Source organism: Lactuca virosa, chromosome 5 (genome assembly GCF_052849685.1).
Source record: "Lactuca virosa cultivar CGN04683 chromosome 5, Lactuca_virosa_CGN04683_v6, whole genome shotgun sequence".
Classification (NCBI taxonomy): Eukaryota; Viridiplantae; Streptophyta; class Magnoliopsida; order Asterales; family Asteraceae; genus Lactuca; species Lactuca virosa.
In genome coordinates, this window is record NC_136430.1 from 230,125,331 (window position 1) to 230,143,294 (window position 17,964).

The 17,964-nt window shown below is 37.7% G+C and overlaps 1 protein-coding gene across 1 annotated transcript; it reads right to left on the reverse strand.

Annotated features, from left to right (window-relative positions):
• Positions 1-15,040: 15,040 nt before the first annotated feature.
• On the reverse strand, positions 15,041-17,490 carry LOC145116526 (F-box/LRR-repeat protein At3g26922-like). The gene is made up of 3 exons (XM_079052868.1): positions 16,445-17,490; positions 15,674-15,817; positions 15,041-15,380 (listed from the first exon to the last, which is right to left on the reverse strand). The coding sequence occupies exons 1-3, from the start codon at positions 17,351-17,353 to the stop codon at positions 15,195-15,197; spliced, it is 1,239 nt and encodes a 412-aa protein (XP_078908994.1). The 5' UTR covers positions 17,354-17,490; the 3' UTR covers positions 15,041-15,194.
• Between the last annotated feature and the right edge of the window lie 474 nt (positions 17,491-17,964).

The window sequence follows — 17,964 nt, forward strand, 5'->3', positions numbered from 1 at the left end:
GCGGCAAATTTTACTTTGCTCCCTTCCGAACAGGAGCAGATCTCGAAGATCGACTCCGTTTTCTCGAACCATTGCGAGAGGGCAATGATTCCACCAGTTCCATTGAAGGCCATGGGTTTGCAGCTGGTGAAGTCCTTATACGAGCACTCCGTAGAGCGCACTGGAACTTCAACTGGTGTGGAATGCACATTCGTTCCACTCCCGCTAGTACTGGTAGTTGGAAATTGTGTTAGGGCTGCCGTAACAGCCGCATTCACAGCAGCTTGAATAGCTGTTGGGTTGTATTTAGGAGGAGGAGGTGGAGTTTGATTCGGAGTTATTGGAGTAGCGCGCCTGTTCGATCTACGAGGAGGCATCTTGAAGCTATAAGATCACAAAGATGAAGATATTGGTAAGAATTCAATAGAGAGAATGATGAGAGTGACTCATGGACTAACTCTCCATAGCCCAACAACACAGATGAAAGTATGATTGAATAGAGATCTAGCACTAGAAAGATGAAAGCATTTGGATAATAAATTCCATGAGATTAGATATCTGTCAATAATATTGGTATTACAGATGTAACAAGTTCGGGAAAATGACCTAGAAGTAGGTCTTACATCAAACCAGGATAAGAAATTTTTTACAGCATAAAGACCTAATCGACTGAAAGTTCAAGGTCTTAAGATAAACAGGAAATTACAGGGAAAAGTGCTACCTAGAGCATAGATAAGAAGGATAATCCTTAGATAAAAAGGAAATATGAGCAGAGCGTTCCCTACTGGCAACGAGAACCCCTTGGGCGAACCCTTAAATCAGCAAGTTGACGCTCCATGTCAAGAAGGCGTCGCTTGTACACTCGCAGACGCACGCGATGTTCTATGACTTCGGATCGAGTCACAGCTAGTTCTTGCAGTAGAGACTCATGGTCTCTCGCAGCTCTCTCACGAGCATCTTCCAGACGACGAATGCGGACAATATTGATTTCTGCATTAGCATCAACTTCCGCGATTCGGTTGAGGGATGTCCTACTGTGTATTTCGTTACGAGCAACTCTGCGAACCAGAATAGGCAGGACTCTGTCCGCTGAGCCTCCCTCGCTCAAGTTGTAGAAGCTTCTGTCTCCGTTGTATGGCATGGGTTGACCCTGTTCTTGACTCCATGTCTCCAAACTTTCCACCCATAGAGGCGTCGGGCCTTGAAAAGCCGACGAGGGTTAGGATTTGGGATTGGAGCTACCAGGGGTTGATCATTGACTTCTGGCTCGGAGTCAGAATCCTCCGGGAAGTTCTCTGCAAAGTCATCGTCTAACGGAATCACATGATTCTCTTCTGGCTCATCATCGAGCCATCCACCATTGTTGTGGTTGGGAAAGTACGGGTCACCGGGGAGATTGAATCCAGCCATGTTATCTACGTGAGAATGGGGGTAAAAGAAATAATTAATAGACGTACTAAATAAGATAATTATAAGATGATCCTTACCAGTTACTCCAACATTTGCGTAGTGCATACCAGTCATATGTAACCAAAACAGGATAGACCTTCGAATAAGCGATCCTAACTCTAAATCCACAACCAAACAAGGAACAAGATGTAAAGCAAAGATCACATATTCTAAGTCTATAACACCCTAGTCACATATAACCTTAGCGTATTCACTCAGCAACTATTGACATACTAATAAAGACCTTTTTAGTTTACACACAAGTAGTTATAGTAACACAAAATACTCTTATAGTATTTTAAGTTTATGTTCTGTTCTAATGTTCTCATTGTAGTAGTGTTGGTAAGTTTTTAGAATTGCTGCAACATCACAACCATTCCTAGGCACATGCTAATCACTTCTCGAAAAGATATAGTTGATCAGGCTATATCACTCCCAGATCTGATTATATGTCCCCAAGTCTACTTGTGCTGTCCAACAATCGTAATACTTTTGTTCTGTCCTAGTGACACTGATTTTAGTATGAATGCAGGTATGTATACTTTGGTTAAATATTTTATTATTTAAAAGTATAAACTCTTGGTCAGAGTATTTTAATCTCGTTGTGTTTATAGTTGTATATCTTTTATGGGTTGATATACTCAATTCACTATAAACAATGCTCTGATACCAATCTGTCACACCCCCAAACCGGAACGACGGAAACGTTCGGGGGCGGAGGACGTCATGTACAGTATCACAATAATGCATAATAGTAAAACAAGCAACAACATCATCCATTGCATTAATAATATAATTTAATACAAGTGTGTTCTGTATAGTTTCTAAGACACCAAAAATATGAATCAAAATAAGAGATGAGTCTTGAATATGCTCCATCTTCTCAAAACCTGGTCATCGGTACCTGTCTACTGGTGACCTGAGAATACAAGTTATTTTGAAAGCGTAGATCAGCATTAAAGCTGGTGAGTTCATAAGTATTTTAGTGTCATTGTTTGTATAAGTTAGAAGAAAGTATTTGTAAACGTTTGATGTAAATGTTTGTCAGTGTTTGATGTAAATGTTTGTAAACTTCCTAGAAAATCCTATATTTTCTACTAAAGTAGTCTTCTACCAAGACCCAACTGTTCTTTATGTTTGTTCTTTTGTAAAAGCGAGTGTTTTCCCAAAGTATGACTATCATTACCAAAATATAGTTTTCATTTCCGTTTATGTGAGAAGATCACAATGTGAATGAAATGGGAAAATAAAGATGTACTGGAGTTTTATCTAAGTAACTACCAATGTACTAACTACCTTAAACTTGTTTGTTTAATTAAGGTAAAATGTGATAAGATTGTAACCATACTTGATCGACTAGTATAACACGACGTTCGAGACATTAAAATGATATGACATTCGTCACCTGTAGACCTGCAGGTCCCACTGTAGCTAGCAGCAAGGTGTAAGATGGTCAGTCCCGTATAGATCTATACACAAATTCACGCTCTCCTTCCAGGAGACTCTGGGTACAAAACGTGGCACAACAGTATTTTTCCGCGTCATGAAGTAGTATCTCACATTAATGTTATAGTATTCTTGTATTTGTATAGTATGTTCTAGTGTAGTGTATGTTCTCTCTGTCTAGTGTATAGTATGCTCTATCTGTTTCTCTTTATAGTGAGTATTGTCTCTCGTTATAGTATGTTCTATCTGTTTCTCTTTATAGTGAGTATTGTCTCTCGTTATAGTATGTTCTATCTGTTTCTCTTTATAGTGAGTATTGTTTATAGTATGTTTGTACTGACTCATGTATGAACTGACTCTTGTATGTTTCATTGTTCTAGAAATAGTAAGTAATGACTTCCTAAACTATACCTATTATAGTTTACTAGCAATGTTGTTTGTATGAATGAACATGTTTGTACACCTTTGCTACCCAAAGGTATTGAACTGAATGAAGAACTTTTATGTCTATATACATACACATAATATATAACTAAGATTCAAACGACCTTCGGAAAAACAACCGATACCCTAAGTCCACAACCAAACAAGGAACAGGAAATAAAGCGAATTATCAGTCCTAAGTCCTTTCAATCCTACTTATATAACTATATCTATATAGACATGATTTGACAAAATATAAGTTTAAAAGAGTTTGATAAAGAGTTTTGCATATAAAAGAGTTTGTAAAACTATTTGAAGCAATTTGTTTGAAAACACAGTTTGAAGTATAAGAAATCTATCTGTTTGATAGTTATTAATCACATGTGATTGATATAATAATTATAATGTTTCTACTTGTATCCCCCCCCTAAAAGCATTTAAAATCATTTAAAAGGTAAGTTAAGGGGTATGAACTCACCTGTAGTGAGTGATACGAATGAAAGATCGATTTAGGATGCTAAGTGTCAAGTGAAGCCTCGAGCACAAACGGATCCTAATAAGCATATAATGATACATATATGGATATAATTAGTGTATAAGCAACTAATCATGATATAGATTCACCTTAGGAACTAGGAAACACTTATATGGAAGTGTTACAATCACAAAGGATTGCATCTAAGGGGTTTACGACCATACAATGGAGTTCACGACCATTGTGTTTACGGCCTAAAGGAGTATACGGACCTAGAGTGTACGGTCAAGGGGTTTACGGCCGTACACTCATGGGAGGACTTGCAAACGAGGTGTTTTATGGTCCTATCAAGCATTCAACAAGTGCTTTCGATTCTAGGCTCGAATATAAGGGAGTTTAAGGGCCAAAACATCCATCAACACAAGAGTTTACGGCCATGCAAGGGTTTACGGCCGTAAACTTTTGATGCTCATGTATTTTATGATGATCTAAGTCTAGAATCAAGAGTTTAACAAGCCTAACTAGGAGATAGAAGATATACTCACGTTTTTTAAGCTTGGGAGGGGGTTCACGGTCCAAGAACTAGTGAGTGTTCTTGGTGAAAGTGTGAATACTTAAAGATCTAACCAAAAAGAATGATTCCATGGATGAAAACATGAATCTTCACTAGATATAGAAGAATATCAACTTGAAAATGGAAATATTACCTATAAGATTGAAGATCAAGATGAAAGTTCTTGATGATACTTGAGAGAAAATCGAGTTCTTGAGATGGAAGTGTGTGAAAAAGGTGAAAAATGAAGGAATAACTCATATGAAGGGAAGATTTCACGGCCAATGAGGTGTTTACGGCCGTAAACTCTAGTTTACGGCCGTAAACTCCTTCTGGTGGAGTTTCCGGCTTGTATGCTGCACACTGAACTCTATACGATACTTCCTAACACTTTATCCTTTAAGGTACTAGGTTTAAAACACCCAAACATACCTTTAACAGGGCTAAAAGATAGCCAAAAACAAGTCTGACTTTGATTGAATTGAACGGTTGTACAAGATAGAAATTTCGGGTTGTCACATTTATGCACTCCCTACTCAAACTCATTGGCAAGCTTTAAAGAGAGTGCTACGTTATTTGAAGGGTATGATTTATCATGGTTTGTTTCTTAGGCACAACTCACCTCTTGATCTCAAAGTATTCTCATACTTAGATTGGGGAGGAATTTCTAATGACGGGCGTTCAACAATTGCCTACATCTTACATCTTGGCTCAAAGATCATTTCCCGACGTTCAACAACACAAATATCGGTCTCCAGGTCTTCAATAGGTCTTCAATAGAAGCTGAATATAAAGCTCTCGCCAATGCTGCAACTCAAGAAGGGTAGAACTGTTGGATAAGGTGTCTAAGTCCATAACTATTTCTGGTATGTACTTGACCCGACCCGGCATGGTCCATTTGGGTTGCATGGCACCATGCAATTGGATAAACTAAAATGAGAGAAATAACACTTATGGTTTATTAATATATTATAAGTTCTAATATATTAATAATATTATTTAATTAGTTTGATCAAGAATTAATTAAGTGATCAAAAGATAACTAATTAAATATATGGGTAGATTATGTAAATCTTCCATATCTTATATAGTGGGCTAAGAGGCTCCATGGATTATCAAGTTGGGTTCCACCCATAGGATACTCCATGGATGCTCCATGGAGTTAACCCATGGATCATGAAATGAAGAGTCATGTTACATTAGGGTTTACCTAATGCAACACACTATATAAACAAAGGTGTTCTCCCCAAAATCGGCGACACTAAGAAACAAGAGGGCTAGAGCCGATTTTGCAAGTGTAAGATTCTCTCAAAGTTTACTCCTTTGCATTTGGTGTTGTGTGAAGCATTTGAGGCATCACACTTGGGGTGCTAGGCTCACAAGGTTTCAAGGATCATAATCAACAACAAGGTAAGTTATTCTATCTTTCATTCAAGTTAAAAATGTTCCCCATGTATGCTAGATAGGAATATAACCTTGGAATTCAACTTTGCATGATAATTAGACAAACATAGATCCAAGGTTATTAGGGTTGCGTGTACACTTAGGAAGTGTTAGAATGCTCAAAACCATCAGTGGTATCAGAGCCTAGGCTTGTTTGTTGTTTTTTTGTGCAAACTGCTTGAAAAAATCGTTTTTCTGTTTTCTGCTAGTATGAACTCGCCGAGTCCATGGGGGGACTCGACGAGTCCATGAACAAATGCAAGTTACTCGTCGAGTCTGTTCTTGCACTCGACGAGTAGAGGCTGCAGTTTTCAGAATTTCGACATTTGTTGCTGGAAATGGACTAGAAACATTACCCTAAACTGTTTTGGTGTTTTAAAACTTGTCTTAGATGGTGTAATGTTTATGCTAATCCATTTACAATGGCAATTATCAAAATTACAAGTTTTTTAAGTGTAATTTTGATTCTTGAAAGTGTTCATATTCATGTTCTTGAACTTATGAAGATTAGATGATCATAGGAATTGTTTGTAACGTTCATGGTAGTTTAATTCATGATCATAATGTGTTTTAATGGAGTCCATAACTTGTCCTCAAGTTATGGAAAACCAAAAGTCTCAATTTTATTAAAGCCATTAAAAGAACACAAGAGTTATAAAAATGAAGAGTCTTCATTTTTATTACTCAATTAATTCACAAGTTATAAGAAATGAAAAGTTTTGGAAGTTTACAAAACTTGCCCTCAAGTTTTGGAACAAGTAAAGTCTTGATTAAAACTTTAGTTCCAACCCTTAGAATTTTAAAAGTTAAAATTCAACCCTTATACTTTATAATATTATAGTTACTAATATATATATGTATAAGATCAAGTCGTCTTACCGCTAGTACGCCTCATTCACGAAGCCGGTCTATAAGGGGGGTATAAGGTTGTTGCCTATAAAATGGCAACTTAATGGGTGTCCACTCTCACCCACCGCTTCCTTGATCGGTGGAGGGTCGTTAGCCGAACGGGTAGGACAAGGACTTATAAATTCTCATTAAAAGTATGATGAATATTATAAAGTAACTAAATGCTTTTATTAAATTCCCAATCTTAGTTACTTTAGGAAAATGTGAATAAGGTGCTAATCCATGAAATTACACTTTACACTTTGTTTAAGTCGTTAGTGGAGCTCGTGTGGTTAACCGGCACACTAACTTGGACTTAACAAGGAAGGTAAACGGTGACTTAAAGTTTATTATAGGTCGGTGGAGCTCGTGTGGTTAACCGGCACATCGATTGAGTAATAAACATTAAGTGTACCAAGTGATTTGCATGGTTACTTCACACCTCGTTTTGTGATCCTCGGTATCCCAGTCACAAAACTTGGAGGGCACACTCGAGATTGAAACATGCCTTTGAAAAGTTCATTGAATCTCAAAAGAATCTAGGAATTTCTAAGAACCAATTAAAAACCTAATATCTATATTTCGTTTTTCATGGTGGAAATTGGTGAATCGTCATTCACCTACCTTTCAAATATGTTATAGCTTGGATTACGACATACCTCTTCTAAGTTATAATATATTGTGATTGGATCCTAGCCTTAATATTACATTGGGTGTTTTATTAAGGACTCTCTTAATATCTAAACTAATCTTGTTCTCTTCTTTCAGATGTCTTCAAACAATGCTGCTTCTGGCTCTAATCCTAATGGCTCCTTTACCCTTATGAACTTGTGTGGGAAAGTCACTTTTAATGGATCCAACTTCAATGAATGGATCAGAAACATCAGGATGATTACCCGCTACGAGGACAAAGAATATGTCCTTGACAAGGAGCTTAAGGTGATTGATGAGACCACTGCAACTCCCCAGGAGATCGCTGACTTCCGGGCACATGAAAGGGATGATACAAAAGTGGCATGCATCATGTTGGCCACCATGACAACGGAACTCCAAAAGTCCTATGAGGACTTCTACCCTTTTGAAATGCACCAAGATCTGATGGAAAGATACCATCAAAGTGCACAACAAGAGAGGTATGAAATCATATGCTCTATCATAACAACCATGATGAAGGACGGGGAATCCGTCACGAGCCACATGCAGAAAATGCAAAGGTATGTGGATCGGTTGCTGAAGCTTAATGTGAACTTCCCTGAGGAGCTTGCAATAGATATCATTTTGCACTCCTTACCATCGTGCTATGATCAATTCTGCATGACATATCACATGAATAAGGAAGAGGTCACACTCAGCAAACTTCAGGGACTCCTCAAGACCGTAGAAATAGGTCTTAAGGGTAAGTCGGTTGTTAACACTCCTACTCCAAACTCCGCCCCGGTTTTGGCAATCGGGAAAGGTCGAGGGAAGAAGAGGAAGAGCTCTTCGAAGGGTACCAAGGCTAGGACCCTTGATGGCTCTTCTTCAAGTGGAACCAAGAAAGGTTTCGTCACTCCTTCTTCTGACCCTAAAGAGGCTGAATGCTTCTATTGCCATGAAAAGTCACATTGGAAGCGGAGCTTCCCAAAGTACCAGCAAGATGTGAAGGATGGGAAAGTTAAACCCAACCATGCAGGTATTTACACTATCTTATCTAATAACTCACCCCATTCTAACTCTTGGGTCCTTGATACCGGTTGTGGTATTCATATCTGTTCTGATTTGCAGGGACTAAGAAGAAGTGAGAATGTGGAGCATGGAAGAATAAACTTAATCATGGGGAATAGGAAAGCTTTACCTGTCACCAAGATTCGAGTTTATACTTTATCGCTAAGTAGTGGGTTTAGTTTAGATTTGAATAAATGTTGTTATTCGCCAGAAATGGCAAGAAATATTATTTCCTTTCATGCATTGTATAAACAAGGTTTCACCTTTTCATTTGATAATGAAGTTGGTTCGATTAATGCTTTCTTTAATAATGTTCTTTATTTTAAAGCATTACCTTGTGATGGTATGTATGAAACTGTATCTGTGGTTGATAACTTAGGAAATAATGTATTGTGTATTGATTCTGTTAATGATAATAACTTGGATAAAGCATCATTATGGCATTGTCGTCTTGGACATATAAGCAAGAAACGCATAGGCCAACTCCAAAAGGATGGAGTATTGGAGTCATTTGACCTAAAGTCAGATGATAGTTGCGAATCATGCTTACTTGGAAAAATGACAAAGTCACCCTTCACAGGTTCTTGTGAGAGGGGTGAAGGTTTGTTGGATCTTATACACACGGATGTGTGTGGGCCCTTCAAACATGCCACAAGGGATGCTAATCGTTATTATTTGACTTTTACTGATGATTACAGTAGATATGGATATGTCTACTTAATCAAGCATAAGTCAGAGACTTTTGAGAGGTTTAAAGAGTTTAAACAGGAAGTCGAGAATCAATTGGGCAGGAGCATTAAGATGCTTCGATCCGATCGAGGTGGTGAGTATCTTAGTTCAGAGTTCCTCGACTATCTTAGGGAATGTGGGATTGTCTCACAATTGACACCTCCCAGGACACTGCAGTTGAATGGTGTAGCTGAGAGGCGTAATCGAACCTTGTTGGATATGGTTCGTTCCATGATGAGTCGAGCTTCGCTACCAATCTCATTTTGGGGGTATGCCTTAGAGACTGCCGCCCATATCCTTAATCTAGTTCCCACAAAGAAAGTTGCCAAAACTCCTCATGAGATGTGGACTGGTAAAGTACCCAAACTAGACCACATTAAGATTTGGGGTTGCGAGGCTTTCGTGAGACGCGAGACTCATGATAAGCTCGAACCTCGAAGTGAGAGGTGTATTTTCATCGGCTACCCACAGAAATCCTTTGGTTACCTCTTCTACAGACCTAGTGAGAATGTGGTCTTTGTAGCTAGGAGGGCTTTCTTTCGAGAGAGAGAGAGAGAGAGTTCATAAGCCAAGGAGACAGTGGGAGGCAAGTTGACCTTGAAGAAATTCAAGAGTCAAGTGGTGAAGGAACTTCAAACCCTAGCACTCAACTTGAGGAGGAAACTCCTGTTGAGCCAATTGACAAGTCTGTACCTCTGAGGCGTTCCACAAGGGTTAGGAATGCACCTGAGCATTACTATGGATTCCATATTACTGCGGAAGGTGATACACTTATCAGTGATGAGACACTGATAGGTCTGGATGAACCTAACAGTTACGCGGAAGCCATGGCAGGCCCTGAGTCAACCAAGTGGAAAGAGGCAATGGACAGCGAGATACAGTCCATGTATGACAACCAAGTTTGGAACTTGGTTGAGAATGTACCAGGTCATAAGACTGTAGGGTGCAAATGGATCTTCAAGAAGAAGACCGACATGGATGGTAATGTACACACTTATAAGGCACGACTGGTTGCAAAGGGTTTCTCACAAACTCCGGGAGTTGATTATGATGAGACCTTTTCTCCAGTGGCCAAGATTAAGTCTATTAGGGTTCTGTTAGCCATAGCTGCATTTCATGACTATGAAATATGGCAAATGGATGTCAAAACCGCTTTCCTTAATGGAAAGTTGGCTGAGGATGTTTATATGAGTCAGCCAGAGGGTTTTATCAATACAGAGTACCCTAATAGAGTGTGTAAGCTTGAGAAATCCATTTATGGGTTAAAGCAAGCACCTCGCAGATGGAATCTTTGCTTTGATGAGAAAGTCAAAGAATTTGGCTTTTCTAGGAGTGAAGATGAATCTTGTGTATATGTCAAGGCTAGTGGGAGTATAGTTAGCTTTTTGGTATTGTATGTGGATGACATACTACTCATAGGAAATGACATCCCAACTCTACAGGAAGTTAAGTCCTGGCTTGGGAAGTGTTTCTCTATGAAGGACCTAGGAGAAGCTGCCTATATTCTAGGGATAAGGATCTTTAGAGACCGGAGTAAAAGACTAATTGGACTTAGTTAGAGTACCTACTTGGATAAGGTGCTGAAGAGATTCGGCATGCAGGACTCCAAGAAAGGAGAGTTACCCATCCAGAGTAACGCCAGATTGAGTAAGACACAAAGCCCTAGTACTGAGGCTGAGATAGCAGAAATGATTCGAATACCTTATGTTTCGGCTGTAGGATCGATCATGTATGCTATGACGTGTACTCGACCTGATGTAGCCTTTGCTTTGAGCACGGTTAGCAGGTATCAGGGGAACCCTGGCAAGGCACACTGGACTGCGGTAAAGAATATCCTCAAGTACCTACGGAGGACTAAGGACTGGGTCCTTACCCTCGGTGGGAGTGAAGACTTGAGAGTTGTAGGGTATAGTGATGCTAGCTTTCAGACTGATAGGGATAATTTCCGCTCTCAGTCAGGCTGGGTCTTTACCTTAAACGGAGGAGCAATTTCTTAGAAGAGTTCCAAGCAAGAGACAGTGGCTGATTCAACTTGCGAATCAGAGTATATAGCAGCTAGCGAGGCAGCAAAGGAGGCGATATGGCTGAAGAACTTCATTGGAGACCTTGGAGTTGTACCAGCTATTAAAGAGCCAATGGAAATTTTCTGTGATAGTGAAAGTGCAGTTGCCTTAGCAAAGGAACCAAGGGATCACGGGAGATCCAGACACATCGACAGAAAATACCATTTCATCAGACATCGAATAGAAGAAGGACTCCTCGTGGCAAAGAGGGTATCATCGGATGAGAATCCAGCAAATCCCCTCACGAAGGGACTGACTCGGGTTAAGCATCTCCAGCATGCTCAGAGCATAGGGCTGAAGGATGATATTAGATTTAGTAGTTAGATAATCTTGAAATTTGTAAAGTGTAATTGACATTAGATGATGAATAAAAGGTGTTTTATTTATGAGTAAAGTGTTGCTATCTCTTGCCGGTCGTTTACTATATTTCTTTTGCATGTTTTGACTTCCAGAATAATTATGTTTGGTATATCATATTATTCGAACCTCCACAGTCGGTCATATGTCGGAAGTAGGTATGAATCAAGACTGTCATGATTGGTTGCAGAGGTCTAAGTTGTTGGACATGGCTACAACACTCATGAGTGCTCATAAGTTCTGAGCATTGGACTCAACCCACGCTCACTGGAATCACTTCATGGAATTTATCTCGAGTGATCGTGAGACGGTAATATCATATAAGTCTTCAAACCTAGATATATGATTTGTTACTTATGAGTTGGTTATGCATTGGTTGTACGAAAACGCATTGGTAACTCGATGTTATAAAACGTGCTCTTGTGTATAATTCAATGAGCAGTAGAACAAACATATGAGTCGAAGTTTATCTGTTCCTTCTTGGATTAGAAGCTGATATCTGGGCCCCTCGATGATTTTGTTTTGACCTATGTACCGGGCCCGGTCAGAACTAAGTTGATGTGTTCAATTAAGTTCTTTGTCAAACAAATCGGAAATCGGGAAACAAACTGCTGGACAATAAGTAAGACATTGTTCCATGTATTTTTCCGGCTGATATCTAGAACAGAGGATTATATGATCACTTATCTTAAATGGCGTATCATCATCTTCTCAGTTCCAAGAGACCTTGAAAGAGCTACGATTGTTGATCGGTTCCTGAAGTCATACTTACAGTTATAGTTATTTGACTTATCCAAGTGGGAGACTGTTGGATAAGGTGTCTAAGTCCATAACTATTTCTGGTATGTACTTGACCCGACCCGGCATGGTCCATCTGGGTTGCATGGCACCATGCAATTGGATAAACTAAAATGAGAGAAATAACACTTATGGTTTATTAATATATTATAAGTTCTAATATATTAATAATATTATTTAATTAGTTTGATCAAGAATTAATTAAGTGATCAAAAGATAACTAATTAAATATATGGGTAGATTATGTAAATCTTCCATATCTTATATAGTGGGCTAAGAGGCTCCATGGATTATCAAGTTGGGTTCCACCCATAGGATGCTCCATGGAGTTAACCCATGGATCATGAAATGAAGAGTCATATTACATTAGGGTTTACCTAATGCAACACACTATATAAACAAAGGTGTTCTCCCCAAAATCGGCGACACTAAGAAACAAGAGGGCTAGAGCCGATTTTGCAAGTGTAAGATTCTCTCAAAGTTTACTCCTTTGCATTTGGTGTTGTGTGAAGCATTTGAGGCATCACACTTGGGGTGCTAGGCTCACAAGGTTTCAAGGATCATAATCAACAACAAGGTAAGTTATTCTATCTTTCATTCAAGTTAAAAATGTTCCCCATGTATGCTAGATAGGAATATAACCTTGGAATTCAACTTTGCATGATAATTAGACAAACATAGATTCAAGGTTATTAGGGTTGCATGTACACTTAGGAAGTGTTAGAATGCTCAAAACCCATCAAGAACATCTACTCACCGATCTCGGCATCAAAAGATCTCACCGATCTCAGCATCAAAAGATCTCATTCAACTACATTTTTAAGTGAGAACATGGGTGCCATGTACTTGTGTGCCAACCTAGTGTACCATTCTCGCATGAAACATATTGCTTTAGATTACTATTTTGTCAATGAAAAGGTGGCCAATTGTTACTTAAGAATTCTGCACATCAACTCGTCTGATCAACTCGTTGATCTTCTTACAAAACCATAAGGATGCAACACCTTTCTTCATCTTCGCTCCAAGATTGGAGTATCCGATGGATCCTCCATCTTGCAATCTTGCAGGGTCATATCAAGACCAACCCAAAATCAAATATTTAAAATGTATTTAAATTAGTATTCTAGAATAATCATGTAAGTTAAAAGTTTTTGTAACTCATTAATTGCAATTCTCATCTTGCAATCTTGCAGGGGTTTTTAAACTACAAATCTCGCAACTCAAGTACAATACAACCTATCATCCTCTCATGGACAATTTGAAGTGGTGAACTAATGCCTTGAGCAATAAGTTAGATGTTTTATGTTAACTAGGCCAAAACAATGGAAAAAAAATATTTCCATATTGGTACAACACCTCATTCCATGCCAATCTCAAAACTTCCCCTTTCAAAGTGTTCTAAGTGTTCTATGGTAGAGACCATCCACATCTGTTGAGGGACAAATAAGAATCTGCCAAGATTGAACAATTTGAACAAATTAAACAAAGCAAGACTCCAATTATTGAAAGCAAAATGTCAAATGAAGCAATATTCAGAAATAAGTTGCAAGGAGGTAGAGTTTGCCATTGCTGATCTAGTCTTTTTAATGTTTTGACCATATCGTCAAAAGTCCTTGGTGGTGCATAACGGTCTGAAATTGGTTGCTTGATACTATGGTCCTTACTAGGGGTGTTCATTTGGATGGATCGGTTTGATTCGATCCAATCAAGTGAATCCAAATTGATTTAGGTTTTCAAAACATGGATCCGAATAGTTCAAACTAAATTCAAAACCGATCTAATCCAACCAAATTACAATTCAGTTAGATCGGTTTTTTACAATTTGGTTTTCAAAAGGTAGGACGTTTAAAAATATATATAACTTGAATATTAATCAACTCTATAAAAGAAACTAAAAAAATGTTTAGTTGTGAATTAAAATTTATAACTAACTACTAAGAAAAAAATATATTGTAGTTTAGTATTTCGTAGATAAATTTTTTTTGGCATGAAATACATATTAAAACTTTCTAATCCATTTAAAAAATAATTTAGTAAATTTATAAATGATAAAAGATATATATTGAAAATAAATAATAAATCGTTATTCGGTTTTTTTGGACAATTGGGTTTTTATTTTATAAACCAAAACCAATCCGAAATCCAAAATAATAATTCGGTTTTGCTAAAAAAATAATCCAAAAATCTGAATATCCGAACCAAATAGTCAAATCCAAATTATCCAATTGGACAATTCGGTTTTATCCAAACAGTGAACAACCCTAGTCCTTACCCGACTGCTTATCAGTTGCAACTTCCACGATCGACTAGCATTCACCATGTGTTTCATCTCACAATTATGAAGAGCTATTCGAGAAGGAAGACATAATATGCAGCCATGACCTGCAGCTTTGCATTACGTTTTCCTATTCACTTTTCGTTTTATTTCCTTTGTGATAATATCTAGTCAGTTATTTCTGTCTTTAGGCGGTAAAGTCGGTTACTATATGGTATAAGTAGTTTATGTGGGGCAGTTTCATAGTCAGTTACTAATTTGGTTCAGTTGAACTCATCTAGGTGAGACTGTCCTTTTGAAAGACAACTGTAATCATTTAGGTTACATATAATCAAATTAAAGTAAGCCAATCTTGTTTCTGTGATCTGGACGACAACAGGTTACTTACATGCTTTTGGTTTTACTTACGTAATCGTTGTAATATTTACAGCAGATTATATATGAACAAAACCGTAGAACCAAAACAAGTATTATCTAGTTATAGTTATAGCTGAAGCTAAAACACCATGAAGCAAAATTCCAAATCTAACCAAGAAGTCTAGTTACCCTATTACATGAATAGGTACGTGCTACTTATGGTTTACCAGAAAGCTTGTAACATCATAATCTACACTAAAAGTACTTGGCTTTGGTACCCCAACTAAAAACCATTTCCATATATACATCTTCCTCCCAATCTGAAATGAATTTCGGCTTTTCTCCCTTAAATTCAAAAAACTCAACCCTCTTCACATCTGGAGTCATGAGTCTCCTTGCTTCGCCTTCATGCAACTCCCACTCTTCTGGTCCATCAAATTTCTAGAGCATCAAACAAAAGAATAAGTTTTTTCATGAGAGGTGCGGAAATTTAAACTAATGAAATTAATTCTTGAAAAGGCTATTTATTGGCTCAATTGTTGTTTTTTTTTTCTTCATATACTAGGGTTCATGAAAAATTCTGTCTAAAGATCATCTGAGATGTTTTATGTGCAAGTCCCTATGTAGAGGTGGCACAACGGGTGGATGAGACATGGTCAAAAGTCAAAACTGAGATTTAGTAAGACGGGTCATGGTCGACATAAAAAAAATACCATTGGATCATATGAGAATACCTCTTTAACAATTAACTTGAGAGACTCTACTTTGGGATAACATTTGAGAATTCGAATGATATCCATGGTGAACGCATCAACTCCTGTGGTTAGTGCCAGAGTCTTGAGATTAGGTAGAGCCGGATCACGTGCAGCATTAATGCACTATGATAATGACAGAAAGTAAGGATTGGGGTTATTATTCATGGTACTAAATATGTATGCATGTACACTCAAATGATAAAAATTTGATGAAAACCATTGATACCTTCAAACATCTCCAAGTATCATTATTCTTTTCTAAAAACTCAATAAGGAATATGAATTACATGTTTGGAAAGTAAAAACATAGATTGAGAAATATATACATACTATCCGCCTAGTAATAATTCACCCCTTATTGACGCTATAGATTTTGATCCAAAACATTTCATGCTTTTGTCTATTAAAGCGCGCTTTCTACATTAGGTTAAAAATAAACACCTATGTAGTTTATTACCAGATTACACCAATTTCTCATTAAGTACAAAAGAAACATCATTTAAAAATTTAATGTTCTAATATTTAATTAATAGACTCTTCTTCACATTTTCACTTATACAGAACTGTTGCCAAATGGAACTTCTGCATTTTGCCATCAATGTTCTCATGTTTTAACAAGAGCACCAGTCTTGTCTGATTTCGGTCAACTCTTTCATAAAAAAGCTGGTAAACTAAAAACCCTTGCAGAAATTACACAACAAAGTTTTTAAAGAGCAATGAAGAGTTGTGCATAAGTATAAAAATATGTACCTGACTAAAGAAGTAAAGGTCGATCCACAAATGTTCCACATGAGAAATTCCAGGAATCAACACAGATTTGATGTTCCCCGTCAATTTAGGCTCAATCTCAGCTTTATTCAATGAGTCTAGACATTCAAAGAAAAAATTATTTGCTATAAGACCTCTTAACTCCAAATCCACCAGCTTTGGGCAACAAATCTTAATGCTGTCACACATCAACTCATCGTTTTCATTTTCAATTCTCAGCACTTTTAACTTTGGGCATGAAATATAAAGAAGACCACGTTCGTTCATGAAGCAGGATATCAAACTCAAGCCCTCAAGCAAAGGGAAGCTTTCAAAAAAAGCTTTTACCACATCCCTATCTCCCAATAAGTCAACATAGATCAAATCAAGATCTCTAAGTGCGGGAAACCCCATAATATTAGTTAACCTTAGACGATGATAGCTCAAATTTAACCCTAATACCTCCAAGGAAACGCAACTCACAAGGCAAGGGGGCATCTCGACATCCTCATTCTCATCCTGAGGGTAAAACATCAAGTGAAGTTGTTTCACGTTTCTTGTAACAGCCATGTGAATCCACCGCCTCACTGTTGACAGAGTATAGTGATCGAAACAACCTAAATCAAGACAATCCAAATCGACGGATCTGTTTGCTAAAACCCAAAACACAAAGTCTTTGAATTCGTCTTTTTTTAATTTGTCTTCTCGGTGAAATCGGGAAAATAAGTCTAGGGAGGGAATTGAAGTCCATAAATACCTCCATCGTCTGGACAAAATACTGCTTCGAATTATTACTTCTTCAGTCGATGAAAGAAGTGAAAGAATCAATAGAAGAATAGAATCCGGCATGTTACTGATCAAATCGATCCTATCTTCGCCTTTTGATGCCTTTGGCCGCTCAAATTTTTTCATGCCCGTTTACAGTGATGTGAATCAAAAATTATTCAGAGACGCAAACGGATCTTAAATCACACACAACACGGTTTCCAATGATTTATTTTGGTCGCTCATAGCTTCTACATACATATGGAACGACGTACCCTATTCGCGCCAAAGGCGTACTCTTATCGCGCCAAAATTGTCATATGACAAACTTACTGTAAATCTAATGGGGTTTTGTTTATTATTTAGACAAAATTGATGGGATAACGCAGCCACAAAGGTAAATAACAATGCGAAATAATATTTCGTTTGACTAAACTACTTTGTCGTCTTCAATGAACATTTTATTATGCAAACACATAGGATATTTTCACTTGCAACAATCAGCCCCAATGCAAGTTATATGATCAATATAATCAACCCAAAAAAATAAGTAATCAACCAATAATGTAACGCCCAGTTTATTTAAATAAATTAATAAATGTAAGTCCCAGACTAATTTGTGAAGAATTTTAAAAGTCGGGGGTTAAAAGTGCAAGTTCTGGACTTAATTTGAAAATGATTTCAGAAGCCATGGTCCGTTTGGTAATAAATGGGTTTAAATTGAAAAGATTTGAAGGCTTAGGGGGCTTATTGGTAAT